The following is a 19,147-nucleotide window of genomic DNA, read 5'->3' on the forward strand; positions in this document are numbered from 1 at the left end:
ATCAAATTAGCTCCTTTAAAATATCAATAACACTATTTGCTATGATAAAGCAGCTCTGCCTTTGCTTTCCAAAATATTGTTGATGTGCGCTTTTGACGCCCTTTTCATCTTAATACTTAATGCCCTACGAGTTTTTGCGATCGAAGTAGTAGTTAAGTAGCAGTAGTAGCATAAGGAAAAGTAGCAGTGGTATTAGTGTTAGTAGTGACATGCTTATATTACCTTTTTGTCAATTTTTCTTCCCCTTTAAGTATTCTCCAAAAGTTTCAACTTTATACCCAAATCAATTGTTGAGATATGCCCTTTTGACAATCTGCATGCGTATAGTGTGTTTTAATTTAATTGTCTTTTTGTGTCAATTGATCATCTCCCTTATCATTTCCTTAGAATTCAAAATTAATGCACTCAATCATTCCTGAGATACACCCTTTTAAAAACCCGTATACATATAACATGTTATGAGTCAGTTCAACACTCCCCTCGGGGCTTGGTTGCTCTCAAATCACTTTGACTCTTAAAAAGGGTACTATAACCTCCAATATAAAATCAAATGAGACCCATGTGAATTTAGTACGATCATCCATTCCATGAGAACCTTATATGTTCCCAGGACATAGCTTAAAGCCCTTGCCCAAGGTATCTGAGGGTTGTGCTAAGCCTGGAAGCATTGTTATATGCTCTTGGGCAATTCTAAACAAGACTGCCATCACACAATTTCAATCGGATACATTTGGTGGAAAGAGGGGTATTTAGGGGGGAGGCTAGATGACCTCCATCACTACTAACTTAAAAGGGAACTAGAACTTACAATTTCAACCAAATGAGCCACCTCTAAAGTATGCACAACAAATCCTTCCACAAGAACCTTAAATGACCCAGGGACATAACTTGAAATCCTCGCATCAGGCTCTGGTGGTTTGTATCAACCTCAATAGCCTTGTTATGTGATCTTTTGACTATTTTGAATAAAAGGGCCGTATTAAAATATATTTTGGATGCATCTCGAAAAAAACACGACGTGTTTGTTTGTAGGGACGATCTGATTCCTTTGACACTTAAACAGGACACCAGAGCTTCTGATTACCAATCCAATGAGTCTCTTCTAAAGCATATACGATTACCCTTTCTATAAGAATCTTATATATGTCCAGGGCATAACTTAGAACTCTTGCCCTGAGAGCTGTAGGGGAGGGGGGTTGTCTTCCTCACAAACATAATTTTTGGACCCTTCAATTACAATGAACCAAATTGTTATCTCCAAGTTTTAATTTTGGGTGTTAAAGGTTATGATGAGTGTGGAGGGAGGGGGGGTCAGGTGGTTGCTCTCAAATCACTTTGAATCTTAAAAAGGGCACTATAACTTCCAATTGCAAATCAAATGAGCCTCATCTGAAGTTCATACGACCGCTCATTCCATAAAACCATTATATGCCCTCTTTTCATAACTTACAACCCTATCCCTAGGGTGCTGGTTTTTTTTATTATTTATTATTATATGTTCTTTGGACTATTTGAACAAAATTATTATCTCATAATTTCAATCAGATGCGTTTGATGAAAAGAGGGGTTTTCGGGGGGGGGCTAAATGCCCTTCCATTATTTGTGACGCTTAAAAAGGGGGGGGGCTAAATGCCCTTCCATTATTTGTGACGCTTAAAAAGGAACTAGAACTTCCAATTTTCAACCAAATGAGCCTCTTCTAAAATGAAACAACCATCCCTTCCGTGAAAACCTTAAATGCCCGCAGCACAACTTACAACCCTCAGCCCCAGGCTCTAGGGATTTTCATCAATCCCAAAAGCCTTGTTATATGATCTTTGGACTATTTTGAATAAAAGGAGTGCCTCAAAAGTTTGTATTCGACGCATTTCGGGAAAACACGACCTGTTGGGGGTGGGGGACGTAAATGTCCTCTGATCACTTTGACTCTTAAAAAGGGCATTGGAATTTCAGATTACCAATCCAATAAGTCCCCTCCGAAGTATATACGACCACCCACCTCTAAAGTTTATGCAACCATCCCCTCCATAAAACCTAAAATGCCCCCGGGGCATAACTTACAACCCTACACCCCAAGTTCCTGGTTTTTTTTTCAACCGAATAGCCTTTTTATTTTATATTTAGTTTATTTTAAATAAAATAGCCACCTCACAATTTCTATTAGATGCATTCCTGGACAATATTATGTATGTGTGGGGATTTCTGACCTCTCATCCCTTTGACTCTTAAAACGGACACTAAAGCTTCTGATTACCGATCCAATGAGCCCCCCCCCACCCGAACCTTATATGCCCCCAGGGCATGACTTACAACTGGGGGAATTTGTCATCCTCAAAGACACAGTTTCCAGATCCTTCAACTACGTTGAACAAAATAGCTATCACAAAGTATCGATTGGAAGTGTTTGGGAAAATGATGGGTGTGGGGGGCATTTACTCTCCGATCGCTTTCGACTAATAAAAAGGGCACTAGTCCTCTCAATTTCCAATCGAATGAGCCCTTTTCAAGTTTCTATGACAACACTTTCTATAAAAAGCCTTATATGCCCCAAGGGTATAAATCACAACCCTTGTCGTGAGGGCTGAGGGGGGGGGGTCCATCTTCAAAAACATCATTTCCAGACCTTTCGACTATGTTGAACAAAATGGCTATATAAAAATTTTGATCATTAGTGTTTGAGGAAGTGATGGACGAGAGGCCGTTCGCCCTCTGATCACTTTCGACAATTAAAAAGGGAACTAGCCCTCTCAATTTCCAAACGAATGAAGCCCCTTTTGAAATTTCTATGAAAACACTTTCTATAGAAACCTTATATGCCCCCAGGGCAAAACCTTTTTCCTGAGGGCTACGGGGGGTTGTCATCCTCAAAAATATAATTTCTGGACCTTTCAACCCCGTTGAATAAAATAGCTATCTCAACATTTTGATTGGAAGTGCTTGGGGAGACGGTGGGCGTAGGAAGGGGGTTAGTTGCCCTTCAATCAAACTCGACTATTAAAAAGGGCTTTAGCTTTTTCAACGTATAATCTAATGAGCCTTTTTTGGAGTTTCTAAGACAACTCCTTCGATGCGAAGGGCCCTGGTCTAAGAACAAAAAAGGAAAAAATAATACATTGTGCCATCATCGCTCTTTACTTAGGTAGCGCTATTGCGCTGCCTATGATCTTTGGACTATTTTTAATACAATAACTGTCTCAAAATTTTTTATTCGATGTATAAGGGCATTAGCCCTTTAAGTTTCCAATAGAATGAGCCCTTTTCGAAGTTTCTATGATAACAACGGCCACCCTTTCTATTACAACCGTATATGCCCCCAGAGCATAAGTTACGACCCTTGCCCCGAGAGCTGTGGAGGCGGAGATGTCTTCCTCAAAGACATAATTTCCAGATACTTCAACTGCAATGAACAAAATTGCTTTCTCTAAATTTTGATTTGATGTCTTTGTGGAAAGAATGAGCGTGGAGGGAGGGGCTGGAGATTCTCAAATCACTTTTGAAACTTGCAAAGGGCACTATAACTTTCAATTTCAAATCATATGAGCCCAATACGAAGATTATGCGACTATCCAATCCATAAAAAACCTTTTATGCCCCCAGGGTATGACCTACAGCCCTATATCAAGGACACTGGGGTTGTGTCAACCCTAGAGGCATTGTTATATGCTATTTGGACTATTTTGAGCAAAATTACTATCTCACAATTTTAATTACGTTCGTTTAGAGAAGAGGAGTGGTAGGGGGGGCTAGCTGCCCTCCATCATTTTTGACTCTTAAAAGGAAACTAAAATTTTCTATTTTCCACCAAATGAGCCTCCTCTAAAGTTTATACAACCTTCCCTTCCACAAATACTTAAATGCCTCTGGGGCGTAACTTACAATCCTTGCCCCCAGGCTCTGGGGGTTTGTTTCAACCCCAAGAGCCTTTTTGTATAATATTTAGACTATCCTGAATAAAATGGTTATATCAAAATTTCTATTAGATGCACTTCGGGACAATACGACGTGTGTGTGTGTGTGGGAAGGGTAGGTTAGCTGCCCTCTGATCACTTCGACTCTTAAAAAGGGCACTAGAGCTTCTGATTATCCATCCAATAAGCGCTCTGCGAAGTTTATATGACAACGCTTTCTATTTAACCTTGTATGCCCCAAGGGCATAACTTGCAACCCTTACCCTGAGGGCTGCGGGGGGGGACTTTATCATTCTCAAAGACATAATTTCCGGAACTTTCAACTACGTTGAACAAAATAGTTATCTCAATATTTTGATTAGAAGTGATTGGGGAAATGATGGGTGTGGGTGGGAGATTTGCCCTCTGATCACTTTCGACTAATAAAAAGGGCCCTAGTCCTTTCAACTTCTAATCGAATGAGCCCTTTTTGAAGTTTTTACGACAACGCTTTTTATAAAAACCTTGTCCTGAGGGCTTTAGGGGATGGGTCGTCTTTAATGACATAATTTCCAGACCTTTCAATCACTTTGAACAAAAAATTTATATCGAAATTTTTATCGGAAGTGTTTGGGAAATTATGTGTGTGGGGGGATCATTCGCCCTCAGTCAACTGTCGACTATTAAAAATGGGACCAGCCCTATTAATTTCCAATCGAATGAGCCCTTTTTGAAGTTTCCAAGACAATACTTTCCATAAAACCCTTATATGTCCCCGCAACATAACTTACAACCTTTGCTCTGAGGGGGTATTGTCAGCCTCAAGTTTCCTGACCTTCCTACTACGTTGAACGAAATGGTTATCTGATACTTTCGATTGGATGTTTTTGGGGAAATGGTGGGCTTGGGATGGGGGTTAGTCACCCTGCAATCACTTTTGACTTTTAAAAAGGGCACTAATCCTTTCAATGTCCAATCGAATTTTTTTCCGTTTAGTAGCTTTATTATTACATTATTTATGTTTACTTGCAAAAATCAATAGTAAATAAAGCAGTACTCGTAAGTTATGTTTCAATTTTTCTTTCCATATGATTTCTATAGTAAAACTGGGAATACATAACTTTGTATGCAGCCAGCAGTCCATTTCTAAAATGGCCCTCAGATATGAGTTTAATTGGCCACCTGGCACCACCCATTCTCTCAATGCTTTTGTTAGTCATTATTACGGCGCCATTATTACATAACCAAATCCAACGTTTTGAAAACAAACGTAAGCAACAAACGAAAGCAAACGTAAACAAAGCAACGTAAAAGAAACGTAATAAACGAAAGTTTCGTCTAGGCTACCTCATTCATTTTGGAGAAGTCATCAGAATTTATAGGTTAACAAGGGAATAATGGCTGAAAGTAAGTTTTTTTTTATGTAATAATTTTTTAAATGCTTGATTTTTAATTATGCAATAGTTTTGAATTGGATTCTGAAGTTTAAATAAAAATTAAGAAGATTCTTCAGTCATGTATAACAGCAAACCATTAAAGTCTCCATTCAATGCCCTTCTAAATGTAATGATAGCTTTGTTACAATTGTCTTTTAACCCTTTATAATGCGGTACAGACCAGGCTATAGACACAAGTGGGTTTGCATTATCTTATGTTAGTTTCCCATCAACCGTTGGTTCTTACTGCCAAATATGACGAATTTGAAAAAAAAAGTAAATGCTTATATAGGCTATAGGCTAACCAAAAGGGACCATATATGGCCTAATGATGGCGGGAGGGAAGAGAAATTAGAGACTTGCGATGGTTACGATTATTATTTTTGGTTGAAAAAGTATGATTGAAAAAGTATGGAATATCCAAAGAATTTTTTTCTCAATGATTCTGCTGTATAATAAAGATTAACCGTATCCATGAGAAATAAGATAAAAAGTAATATAAGATAACAAAATTTGCATTTATAAGGGTATATATAAGCCTAGGGGGGCTGCAGTTGGACTGCTCTTCTGAAACTTTACAATGTAGAATTAGTAGTACCGTTAGATTCCTTATTTTGGTAAAATTCTAGTTAATTGACTTCTTGCTATCTCAGAAAGGGTTTAGGTTAGGAAAATGAAACTTTCAGGGATGAATCTACAGACTAAAATATGTCTCGGGAAGGTATTTTGAAGCAACTACCTCCACTTGTTCTCCCTCTAGATGAGCCTGACCTTTGATGACCTTTAAAAATATGTGTATTATAAAAGTGAAACCTTGCAAAATAGATCTTCTGCTTAATTGAAGTACAACAAAATTGTTTTCAGCTTCATAACTGACTCTTTCTCACAACTCTACTTTTTAAAACAATAAAAAACTTTAGCGTAAAGAGCGAGGCGTTGAGGAGGGGTCAACCCCTATTATATACGGAATAATTTCTGTTTGTTTTAAGTTCTAATGTCGCTTTATTTAATTTTTATTAAATTTTTAATTTTATATATTTAATTTTTGAACGTTTTTTAATTAAAGTATGTTTTGATTTTGGCTCACCGCATATGAATAATTAAAACAAAATTTACATATTTTTTTTTTTGGCTAAATGGCTTTCTCATAGTTTTGATCGGGCGATTTTGATAAAAAAGAGAGGAGGGAAAGGAGACCTTTTTGCCCTCCAATTTTTGGCTGCTTAAAAATGCAACTAGATTTTTTTTATTTATTTTTTTACGAACGTTTCTTTTTTGTATTTAACATATATACCTTACGAATTAACTTACGTTATGAAGTTCTATATTTGTTTACTTTTATTACGTATATGAGGGGGTTCGCCCCCTCGTCAATACCTCATTCTTTACATTAAAGCTTGAATTTTGTCCCAAATCTTTTAAGAATGACCCCTGAATCACAAAGGGCTTAGAATAAATAGTTCAAATTACTAAAAATACTTTAGCGTAAAGAGCAAGGTATTGTGAAGGAGACAAACCCCCTTAAATACGTAATATTTTATTTTCGTCTTAAGTTTTAATGCTGCTCATTACTTTCAGTTGAAAATTTTTTATTTATTTTCTCATTGTTTTTTTTTAAATAATGCTAGAAAATCCAACGCCCCCTTCATGGAAATTCTCTTCCCTCATGAAAAACTCCTGCATGGAAAGATCCTCCCATGTAACCTCCTCCCGCGACCCGCCCCCACCCCAAAGCGAAAAAGTCCCCCTGAAAACGTCTGTACACTTTATAATTAACAATTACTATGTGTAAACAATAGTCAGTTTGTAACTAGCAGCCCCTCTCCCGGGTACTGAGGTGGATTAAGTCATCCCCAAAGACACAGTTATTAGGTTTTCGACTAAGCTAAACAGAATGGCTGTCTCAAAATTTTGATCCAGTGGCTTTTGGGGAGAAATCTGCGTGGAAGGGGGCCAAGATGCCCTCCTATTTTGGTCACTTAAAAAGGGCACTAGAACTTTCGATTTCCGTCAGAACGAGCCCTCTCGCGACATTCTAGGACAACTGCGTCGATACGATCACCCCTGGGAGAAAAAAAAACGAAAAAAAAAAAAAAACACCCATCCGTGATCTGTCTTCTGGCAAAAAATACAAAATTCCACATTTTTGTTGATAGAAGCTTGACGCTTGTACAGTATGGTTCCTCTGATATGCTGAATCTGATGGTGTGATTTTCGTTAATATTCTATGAATTTCAGGGGTTTTCCCCTATTTTCTAGAATAAGACAAATTTTTTCAAGCTCGTAACCTCTGATGGGTAAAACTAAACTGGATGAAACTTATATATTTCAAATCAGCATTAAAATGCGATTCTTTTGATGTAATTAAATAAAAAAACAAGTTTTTGTAACGGAAAGTAAGGAGCGACATCAAAACTTAAAACGAACAGAAATACTCCGTATAGGAAAGGGGCTTTTCCTCCTCAACGCCTCACTCTTTACGTTAAAGTTTGATCCTTTCTCTTAAATCTACTTTTTAAAACAGTAAGAAACTTTAGCGTAAAGAGCGGGGCGTTGAGGAGGAAAAGCCCCTTTCATATACGGAGTAATTTCTGTTCGTTTTAAGTTTTAATGTCGCTCCTTACTTTCCGTTACAAAAACTTGTTTTTTATGGCACTTGGTATTAACCAAGTGACATATAGCAATCGCCAATTCTGTCGGTCTGTCGGTCCCGGTTTTGCTACTTTAGGCACTTCCAGGTAAGCTAGGACGATGAAATTTGGCAAGCGTATCAGGGACCGGACCACATTAAATTAGAAATAGCCGTTTTTCCGATTTGACCATCTGGGGGGGAGTGGGGGGCCGGTTAATTCGCAAAAAATAGAAAAAATGAAGTATTTTTAACTTATGAGCGGGTAATTGGATCTTAATGAAATTTGATGTTTGGAATGATATTGTGTCTCAGAGCTCTTATTTCAAATCCCGACCGGATCTGATGACATTGGGGGGAGTTGGAGGGGTATGTAGTACATGTAGTACAGTACATGTACCGTAGTACATGTACTACAGTACATGTAGACCTTGGTTTGCAAAAAGGATTTTTGCGAGGAAAGATTGATTTATCGGGGTAATCTCAGTGTCGCAATTTCGTCCAAGTCCTTGGGGGGGGGGTTGGAACAAGTTTTCCCAAATCAAGTGAAAATGACATTGAAAAATGAAAATGAGCCATATAGTGCCATAAAAGTTAAGATATAATTAAGAAAACTGACCTATTTCTCTGGATGCTCGAATTATGGAGGTTTATCTTAGTTTTGACAAGTTTTCAAGAAATCAAATTTCAGTTGGGGGAGTGAACTGGGGTCATGAGGGTGAACTGGGACCTTAGTTGGGTAGCTATCCCCCTGACCAGTTGCAAGTTATGTCCCCGGGTAATTTTAGACAGAATTTTCTTGTAAAGCCAACTAAAGTAGCATTACAGAAGAATCATGCAGAATACATTAAAGGGATATTGAGGAGGTTCAATGGGATACAGACACGAAAAATGTAAAAAAAAATGTTAGGGGAAAGGAATACGGAAGGCATATTTCAAGTATCTTAGCCAGAGGTAATTTTGGGCAGCATGAGTTTATAGTAGTCTAGATTACGTTTCTTGCGGTTTCCTTTCTACAGCAAATATACTTTAACTGAATAATAAATTTAAAAATCTCTTAAAGAAAATGTGAGCAGAACACATTATTTACTCTTGATGACAGGTATTCCTCATTCTATCTTTTTAAATTATATTATTGTGTATTTTCCAGGATGGAGTAGCCCCTCCCTCCTCATCCCTCGTACTCTAAGTTGTCTCGTTTTTTGTTGTTTTTTCCTTCTTTGTTTTGTTTTATTTGTGCCCTTTGGTGGTTCATAGAATTTATCCTGAAGATAGATAGCCTTCAATTTGAACTTTCTCTTTGTTAGCTTTATTTGAATAATTGTTGTTATCTATATTGTGTGTTAAATAAAAATTTTGAATCCTGTGGAAGCCAGTTACCCAAAACAAATTATATCTGAACATACGGTAGAAGTTCCCTAAAGGGTACGAAAAAAGATCCAATAAAGTTGTTCATTTTTCAGACCGAACTGTATTTTTTGGTAGCATATTTTTTGGTATAAGCCAAAAGTTAGCTGTAATTAGGGTTAATCTTGATTTACCTGAATCAAGTAAACACAAAGAATTAACAGTTTAATTTTGATTTATAATATAGCTTTTTATTGCGAATCAAAATTTAAAAATAATAGTCAGCAGCACGCCTAAAGCTAAGCTTGCGAGGGCATGATGTAAAAATAAATACAACAAAAGATGAGAAAATAATAATAAATCTAATATAGTACTGGACAAAAATAGAATCAATATCTATCAATAAAATAGCACTGTGTGTTAACTCAAACTTAAGGATAAGTCCTAGAAATGGATAAGTCCTAGAAATGGATAAGGCCTAGAAAGGATTTAGGCTTAAGCTTGACAAAGTATTTTACTTCTATTATAAAGAAAAATCCTTAAGAAAGTCTATTTCTGTTCGGTTTTTCCCTTATTTAAGAAAACTTGTTTTAAAAAACCGGTTGAATGTACTTCATATATAATGTGAAATGTATTCATTTTATATAATATTCGCTGAAATAGAAATTTATATTTTTACATATTTATTTGTACATTGTTCATATAGGTGCATTTTTACTAGTACTTTATATTTGTATGGATAATGTATGTTACCGTGAATGTCCGAAATCTGGTTAGTGTCGACATTTACCAGTAAATGTCCGAAATTCCTTCTCCTCTGCTTTATTCAATTAGCTTTGCGAGTCAGCTGTTTCAGTCTTATGCAAGCTATGGTGGTAAAAGTCAGGTTAAATTTAGCTAAAAATATCAAAAATGGGTTAAAAACCTAAGCTAATCTAACCAAACTTAATCTAACCTAACCTAACGGGTCATCATCAAACCTTATATTAAACAGAAAAAGTTGACTGGCAACGCTGACTTAGTCCAAGGGAAAAGATGTATTTTGCATTTTCACCGGTGAACGTCGACAACTACAAATTTTGAACGGTCACGGTAACATATTCGCACAGTCACTACTAAATAGACGGTGTATGGTAAGGTACTGGAAAATTCTCCTTCATGAATAAAATAAAAATAAACGAATAGCAGGCAAATCTCTTAATTCATAAAGTGAAAAAATTAATTAAACGATTTAAATTAAATTTTTAAAGTTAGTTAATTGTGTTTAATATTATTTTTTATTCATTAATTTTAAATGTTTAAATAATTAATCAATTTGTTTAGATAAAATAAAAATAAAAAAGTAGAATTGTTTTTGCTGTGCTATCGTATAAACAAGAATTCAAGTTTTTGGTGTGTACTTCATAATTGGCAGTTTTATGTAACGCCATTGCTTTCATCTGTGTATGATTAAGGGTCTTGCTGTTTGTAATAGTTAAGGCCAATAGTTTATTTTAGGCTCCATTGGTTTATTTCAGGTTTCAGTTAAATGTGGCCAAGTTCAGTAAGGCAAAGCTGGGCTAATCTATTTTTTTTATTATTATTCTATATTCGCAGGGAGGCACCTCCAGAAATAAGTTTTTTTAACCTTGAAAGTTCTTTGGATTCACAAAGCGGAACATTTTTCTGTTCTATAAGCTTTTAGATTAAAGTTGATACAAGTTGGGGAAATCTTGTCATTTCTTTTTGAATGGAATTCTGCACATTATGTTAAATCTTTTTTGCTTGCTAAGGAAATTTACTGCAGTGGTGTAATTTTGTCTTAATCCTTGGGGGAGTGGGCAAGGTTGGAGCCAATTTTCGCAAATCAAGTGAAAATGACAGTGAAAAATAAAAAAAAATGTGCCATATAGTACCATTTAGGCAAATATATACCAAAGAAAAGCAACCCGTTTCTGTGGATGATTGAATAATGCAGGCTTATCTCAGTTTCGACTAAGATTTGTGAAGAAATTAAATTCTGCTGGGGTACAATTTAATTTGTGATTAATTAAAATCTATTACAGTAAAAATAAAAAATTCAATTATACTAATTAAAAGGCCGATACTACTACATTCTTATGCTTTCTGTATTTATGCTTGTATTAAATAGTTCTTCCTATTTCTATTTGTTTTTACGGAATAAAAATTCGCTTAGACATCCTCTTTTATCAACAAAGCCTCAAAGCCTTCCGAAAAAACAGCTGTAAGTCTGCTTAATTTTCCGGGCGTGACTCTTTTTTGTTCACTTTTTGTGGCCCGTCGCACAGTACGAATTTTCAGGCAGTGACACCAAATCTATTATGCTCCATGTGTCAAAACCTGGGAAAATCTATAGTAAGTTTTTCAAGTTTTGTGAAGAAACTTAAGTTCCACTGGGGGACAAATTGAAGTCTGGGAGGGGGCGTAGTTGCCCTCCCCACTATAGCAAATTACACTCCTTATTTACTGCTTATTACCATAAAGAGAATGTTATATATGATGTTACAAAACTCATTGTAATTAATTGTATCAACTCATTTTTTGTAATTAACTCATTTAGTAATTTCAACTGGTCTTTCCTACTCGTTATTAATACTATTATTAGCTATTAGTGTTTTTTTTATTAATACTAACTTATTAAAATCTATTAATATAAGCACCTTGTTACTTATAGACGTAGGAAATATTCATATCGAGGCAGACTTGGCCCGCATAAGAAGGAGAGAAGCAGCAGCCATTCAGAGTCTAGAAGGGAAAATTTTAGGTATCTCCCCTCCTGGGTGTCTTGGTCCTGCTGCTCAGGTAACTGACTTCTATTCTTTTGTGTTTATTTGTGAAAAAGAACAAGTTTTTTTAACTGAAAGTAAGGAGCAATATTAAAACTTAAAACGAACATAAATTACTCCGTATATGAAAAGGACTGTTCCCTCCTCAACGCCCCGCTCTTTACGCTAAAGTTTGACTCTTTCTCTCAACTCTACTTTTTAAAACAGTAAAAAACTTTAGCGTAAAGAGCGGGGCGTTGAGGATGGAGCAGTCCTTTCACATACGGAGTAATTTCTGTCCGTTTCAAGTTTTAATGTCGCTCCTTGCTTTCAGTTAAAAAAAACTTGTTTTTTATTTAATTTCTGAACGTTTTGAATTAATGCATGTTTTGATTTCGGCTCTCCGCACATGAATAATTAAAACATAATTTGCATATTAATTTATTTTTTGGCTAAATGGCTTCCTCATAGTTTTGAACGGACAATTTTGGAAAAAAAGGAGCGAGGAGTAGGCCTAGTTACTCTCCAATTTTTTGGCTATTTAAAAAGGCATCTAGAACTTTAGTTTTTTACGAACGTTTAATTAGTAAAAATATGCGTAACTTATGAATTAACTTACGTAACGAACTTCTGTTTTTATTGCGTATATGAGGGGGTTACCCTCCAATAGTTACCCTCCAATTTTTTGGTTATTTAAAAAAGCATCTAGAACTTTTAATTTTTTACGAACGTTTTTGTTAGTAAAAATATGTGAAACTTACGAATTAACTTACGTAACGAACTTATATATTCGTATGTTTTTATTACGTATATGAGGGGGTTCATCCCCTCGTCAATACCTCGCTCTTTACAATAAAGCTTAAATTTTGTCCCAATTCCTTAAGAATGACCGCTGAATCACAAAGGCCTTACAATAAATAATTGAAATTAATAAAATTACTTTAGCGTAAAGAGCAAGGTATTAGGAGCAGGTGAACTCCTCATATGCATAATAATTTTTGTTCATTTTAAGTTTTAATGCTGCTCCTTACTTTCAGTTGAAAAAACTTTTTCATATTCGATTTTTCATCGTTCTTTAAAAAAGCTAAAAAGCTTAAAAAGCTAAAGAATCCTGCGCCCCCTTCATGGAATTTTCCCCCTTGACAAATTTCTTCATGGAAAGTTTCCCCCGCGTAGCCCGTCCCCTCAACCCCTCCCCCAACCAAAAAGATCCCCCTGAAAGCGTATGTACACTTCCCAATAACCATTACTATGTGGAAAAACTGGTCAAAGTTTGTAACTCGCAGCCCCTCCCACGGGGACTGTAGGGGAGTAAATCGTCCCCAAAGAAATAGTTATTAGGTTTTTCGACTATGTTGAATAAAATGGCTATCTCAGAATTTTGATCAGGAGACTTTGGGAAACAGATGAGTGTGGTAGGGGGCCTAGGTGCCCTCGAATTTTTTCAGTCACTTAAAAAGGTCACCAGAACTTAATTTCCGTTAGAATGAGCCCTCTCACGACATTCTAGGACAACTGGGTCGATACAATTACCCCTGGGGAAAAAACAAAAAAAAACAAACAAATAAACACGCACCCGTGGTCTGTCTCGTGGCAAAAAATGTAAAATTCCACATTTTTGTAGATAGGAGCTTGAAACTTCTACAGTAGGGTTCTCTGATACGCTGAATCTGATGGTTTGATTTTCGTTAAGATTCTATGATTTTTAAGGGGTGTTTCATCCTATTTTCTAAAATAAGGCAAATTTTATCAGGCTCGTAACTTTTGATGGGTAAGTCTGAACTTAATGAAACTTATATATTTAAAATCAGCGTTAAATGCAATTCTTTTGATGTTGCTATTGTTATAAAAATTCCGTTTTTAGAGCTTCGGTTACTATTGAGCCGGGTCGCTCCTTGCTACAGTTCGTTACCACGAACTGTTTGATTTCTACTTGCCCGTCGGGCAAGTGTCATATAGCCATCGCAATTTCTGTCGGTCTGTCGGTCCTGGTTTTGCTGTTTGCGGTTTGGCAATTCCAGATAAGCTAAGATGATGAAAGATGGCAGTCGTATCAGGGACTGGACCAGATTAAATTGGAAATAGTTGCTTCCCTGATTCGATCATCTGGGGGGGGCGGAGGGACGGTTAATTCAGAAAAATTAGAAAAAATGAGGTATTCTTAACTTACGAACAGGTGATCGGATCTTAATGAAATTTGATATCTAGAAGGACTTCGTGTCTCAAAGCTCTTATTTTAAATCCCGAACGTACCTGGTGACATTGGGGAGGTGGAGGGCGAAACCAGAAATCTCGGAAAACGCTTAAGAGTCGAGAGATTGGGATAAAACGTGGTGGGAAGAATAAGCGCAAGTCCTAGATACGTGATTGGCACAACCGGACCAGATTCGATCTTTGGGGAGTTCGGGGGGTTGGGATATTTCCAGTGCTTTGGCAAGTTTGGTGCTTCTGGACGTTCTAGGACAATGAAAATTGGTAGGCATGTCAGGGACATGCACAAAGTGACTTGATAACAGTCTTTTCCCCGATTCGACCATCTGGGGGGTGGGGCTGGAGGTAGGAGAAATCGTGATAAATCGAGGTATGTTTATCTTATGAATAGGTATTTTTATCTTATTAAGAATAAACACAAGTTCTAGATACGCGATTGACGTAACCAGACCAGATCTACTCACTTTGGGGGAGTTGGGGGGATTTCTAGAGCTTTGGCGAGTTCGAGAATAAGCACAAGCTATAGATACGTGATTGACATAAGTGGACTGGATCCGATCTCTTTGATGGGAGTTGGAGGGATTTCTAGTGCTTTGGTTAGTTTGGTGCTTCTTGACGTGCTAGGACGATTAAATCGATAACTAGTACCGAGTCTAGTTTCAGATTCCGACCTCATCACAAGTGCCATATGAGCTCATGGCTCTTGTTCGAATTTGTTATGTTTTATCTCTTGTCATCGAATTGTGCTCAAGTTAAAAGATACTTGAGTTAAGTTAGATACTTCGAGTTAAGATCCTGGGGTAACTAAAAACTGTTAGAGACTTAATCACCAAGGGGTGTAGATTGAGGATTCAAGTTTCAGCTAGTCGTGGAAAGAATTGACGTTTCTTACAAATGGTAGGAAAACTATGGAGCACCTATGCCATTAAAAAACAGCGGCTTTAGCCTATATCAAACAGTTCGTGGTAACGAACTGTAGTAAGGAGCGACCCGGCTCAATAGTAAACGAAACTCTAAAAAACGGAGATTTGATGCTAAAATACACATCAAAAGAATCAGATTTTCATGCTGATTTTAAATATATAAGTTTCATCAAATTTAGTCTTTGCATCAAAAGTTACGAGCCTGAAAAAATTTGCCTTATTTTAGAAAATAGGGGAAAACACCCCCTAAAAGTCACATAATCTTAACGAAAATCACACCATCACATTCGGCGTATCAGAGAACCCTATAGCAAAGTTTTCAAGCTCCTATCTACAAAAATGTGGAATTTTGTATTTTTTGCCAGAAGACAAATCACGGGTGCGTGTTTATTTGTTTGTTTTTTTTTTTTTCTTTTCCCCAGGGGTCATCGTATCGACCAAGTTGTCCTAGAATGTCGCAAGAGGGCTCATTTTAACGGAAATGAAAAGTTCTAGTGCCCTTTTTTAAGTGGCCAAAAAAATTGGAGGGCATCTAGGCCCTCCAATTTCAAGCTCCTATCTACAAAAATGTGAAATTTCGTATTTTATGCCAGAAGACAAATCACGGGTCATTTTTTCTCCAAAGTCAACAGATCAAAATTTTGAGATAGCCGTTTTGTTCCGCATAGTCAAAAACCATAATAACTATGTCTTTGGGAATGATTTACTCCCCCACAGTCCCTGGGCGAGGGGCTGCAAATTACAAACTTCGACCAGTGTTTACATATAATAATGGTTATTGGGAAGTGTACAGTCGTTTTCAGGGGATTTTTTTGGTTGTGGGGGTGGGTTTGAGGGGAGGGGCTATGTGGGAGGATCTTTCCTTGGAGAAATATGTCATGGTGGAACGGAAATTCAATGAAAAGGGCGCAGGATTTTCTAAAATTACTATAAAAAATAATGAAAAAATAAAGATGGAAAAGATTTTTCGATTGAAAGTAAAGAGTAGCATTGAAACTTAAAACGAACAGAGATTATTACGCATATGAGGGGTTCTAAGAATACTTTAGCATAAAGAGCGAGGTATTTAGGAGGAGATAAATACCTCGCTCTTTATGCTATAGTATTTTTAGTAATTTCAACTATTTATTCTACGGCCTTTCTGATTCAGGGGTCGTTCTTAAAGAATTGGGACAAAACTTATGATTTAGTGTAAAGAACGAGGTATTAACGAGGGTACAAACCCCCTCATATACATAATAAAATTGAAGAATATAAAAGTTTGTTACGTAAGTTAATTCTTAAGTTACGTATATTTTTAACTAATAAAAAAATTCGTTAAAAATTAAAATTTATAGTTGCCTTTTTATATAACCGAAAAATTGTGTGGCAACTAGGCCTCCTTCCCCATCCCTTATTTCTCAAAATCGTCTGATCAAAACTAAGCGGAAGTCATTTAGCCAAAAAAGGAATTAATATGCAAATTTCATTTTAATAATTTATTTGTGGAGAGCCAAAATCAAACATGCATTAATTCAAAAACGTTCAGAAATTACATAAAAAAAAACTAGTTTTTTTAACTGAAAGTAAGGAGCGACATTAAAACTTAAAACGAACAGAAATTACTCCATATATGAAATGGGTTGTCCCCTCCGCAATCCCTCGCTCTTTACGCTAAAGTTTGACTCTTTGCCACAATTCTGCTTTTTAAAACAATTAAAAGCTTTAGCGTAAAGAGCGAGGGATTGCGGAGGGGACAACCCATTTCATATATGGAGTAATTTCTGTTCGTTTTAAGTTTTAATGTCGTTCCTTACTTTCAGTTTAAAAAACTAGTTTTTTTTATGTAATCTGAGGAGAGTCGGCAACACTTTGGTTGTTTGTGAGTTTATTTGTATTTTTTTGGGTGGGGGGGGGGGGGTCTAAAACATAGTTCGTCCAGTTTTATGAAAAGAAGTGTTCAAAACGCAAAGCAAACAAGAAATAGAAGGGATTCAAAACATGAACTTTTGTATTTTTAGGTATGGTTCAAAATAGAAATAAGGAACAAATAAAGCAAAAGTAGGAAATCAAGTAAAAACTAAGTTGTTCAATTGTTAATGAATTCATTGTTAACGCAAATCTTTGTTTCTTTTTTATGGCACTTGGTATTAACCAAGTGACATATAGCAATCGCCAATTCTGTTGGTCTGTCTGTCTGTCTGTCGGTCTGTCTGTCTGTCTGTCGGTCCCGGTTTTGCTACTTTAGGCACTTCCAGGTAAGCTAGGACGATGAAATTTGGCAAGCGTATCAGGGACCGGACCAGATTAAATTAGAAATAGTCGTTGTCCCGATTTGATCATCTGGGGGGGAGTGGGGGCCCGGTTAATTCGCAAAAAATAGAAAAAATGAAGTATTTTTAACTTATGAGCGGGTGATTGGATCTTAATGAAATTTGATGTTTGGAATGATATTGTGTCTCAGAGCTCTTATTTTACATCCCGACCGGATCTGATGATATTGGGGGGAGTTGGAGGGGGAAAACCTAAAGTCCCAGTTTTGCTACTTCAGGCACTTTCAGGTAAGCTAGGACGATGAAATTTGGCAAGCGTATCAGGGACCGGACCAGATTAAATTAGAAATAGTCGTTTTCCCGATTTGACCATCTGGGGGGGGGGGGGTGTATTGGGGGCCTGTTAATTCAGAAAAAATAGAAAAAAAGAAGTATTTTTAACTTATGAGCGGGTGATTGGATCTTAATGAAATTTGATGTTTGAAATGATATTGTGTCTCAGAGCTCTTATTTTAAATCCCGACCGGGTCTGATGACATTGGGGGGAGTTGGAGGGGGGAAACCTAAAATCTTGGAAAACACTTAGAGTGGAGGGATCGGGATGAAACTTGATGGGAAAAATAAGCGCAAGTCCCAGATACATGATTGAAATAATCGGAACTGATTCGCTCTCTTTGGGGTAGTTGGGGGGGGAGTAATTCTTAAAAATTAGAAAAATGAGGTATTTTCAACTTACGAACGGGTGATCGGATCTCAATGAAATTTGATTTTTAGAAGGATATCGTGTCTTAGAGCTCTTATTTTAAATCCCGGCCGGATCTGGTGATGGGGGCGGGGAGTTGGGAGGGGGAAACCTAAAACTTGGAAAACACTTAGAGTGGAGGGATCGGGATGAAACATGGTGGGAAAAATAAACACAAGTCCTAGATAGATGATTGACATAAACGGAAAGGATCCGCTCTCTTTGGGGTAGTTGGGGGGGGGGGTTGGTATTTCTGAAAAATTAAAAAAATGAGGTATTTTTAACTTACGAACGGGTGATCGGATCTCAATGAAATTTGATATTTAGAAGGACATCGTGGCTCAGAGCTCTTATCTTAAACCCGACCGGATCTGGTGACATTGGGGGGGGGGAGTTGGAAGGGGGAAACCTAAAACTTGGAAAACACTTAGAGTGGATGGATCCGGATGAAACTTGGTGGGGAAAAAAACACGAATCCTAGAAACTTGATTGACATAACCAAAACGGATCTGCTCTCTTTGGGGTAGTTGGGGGGGGGGGTTAATTCTGAAAAGTTAGAAAAAAGGAGGTATTTTTAACTTACGAACGGGTGATTGAATCTCCATGAAATTTGATATTAGAAGGATATCGTGTCTCAAAGCTCTTATTTTAAATCCTGACCGGATCTGATGACATTGGGGGAAGTTTGGGGTGGGGAAACCTAAAATGATGGAAAATGTTTAGATTGGAGGGATTTGGATGAAACTTGGTTGGAAAAATAAGCAGAAGTCTTGCATACGTGATTTACATAATTGGAACGGATCCGCTCAATTGCGGGGGGGGGGGTAATTCTGAAAAATAAGAAAAAATGACGTATTTTTCACTTACGAAGGAGTAATCGGATCTTCATGAAACTTCATATTTAGAAGGATCTCGTAATTAAGATCTCTTATTTTAAATCTCAACCGGATCCAGC

The 19,147-nt window shown here is 36.9% G+C and overlaps 1 protein-coding gene across 1 annotated transcript in view; it reads left to right on the plus strand.

Annotated features, from left to right (window-relative positions):
* The first annotated feature begins 5,112 nt into the window (after positions 1-5,112).
* The window catches only part of LOC136037152 (uncharacterized), a 29,886-nt gene continuing 15,851 nt past the window's right edge, over positions 5,113-19,147 (plus strand). The window contains exons 1-2 of the mRNA XM_065719671.1: positions 5,113-5,294; positions 11,974-12,101. Of these exons, the coding sequence (XP_065575743.1) occupies positions 5,285-5,294; positions 11,974-12,101 (138 nt within the window). The 5' untranslated portion in view covers positions 5,113-5,284. The remainder of the gene's footprint in view (positions 5,295-11,973; positions 12,102-19,147) is intronic.

Source organism: Artemia franciscana, chromosome 2, assembly GCF_032884065.1.
Source record: "Artemia franciscana chromosome 2, ASM3288406v1, whole genome shotgun sequence".
Classification (NCBI taxonomy): domain Eukaryota; kingdom Metazoa; phylum Arthropoda; class Branchiopoda; order Anostraca; family Artemiidae; genus Artemia; species Artemia franciscana.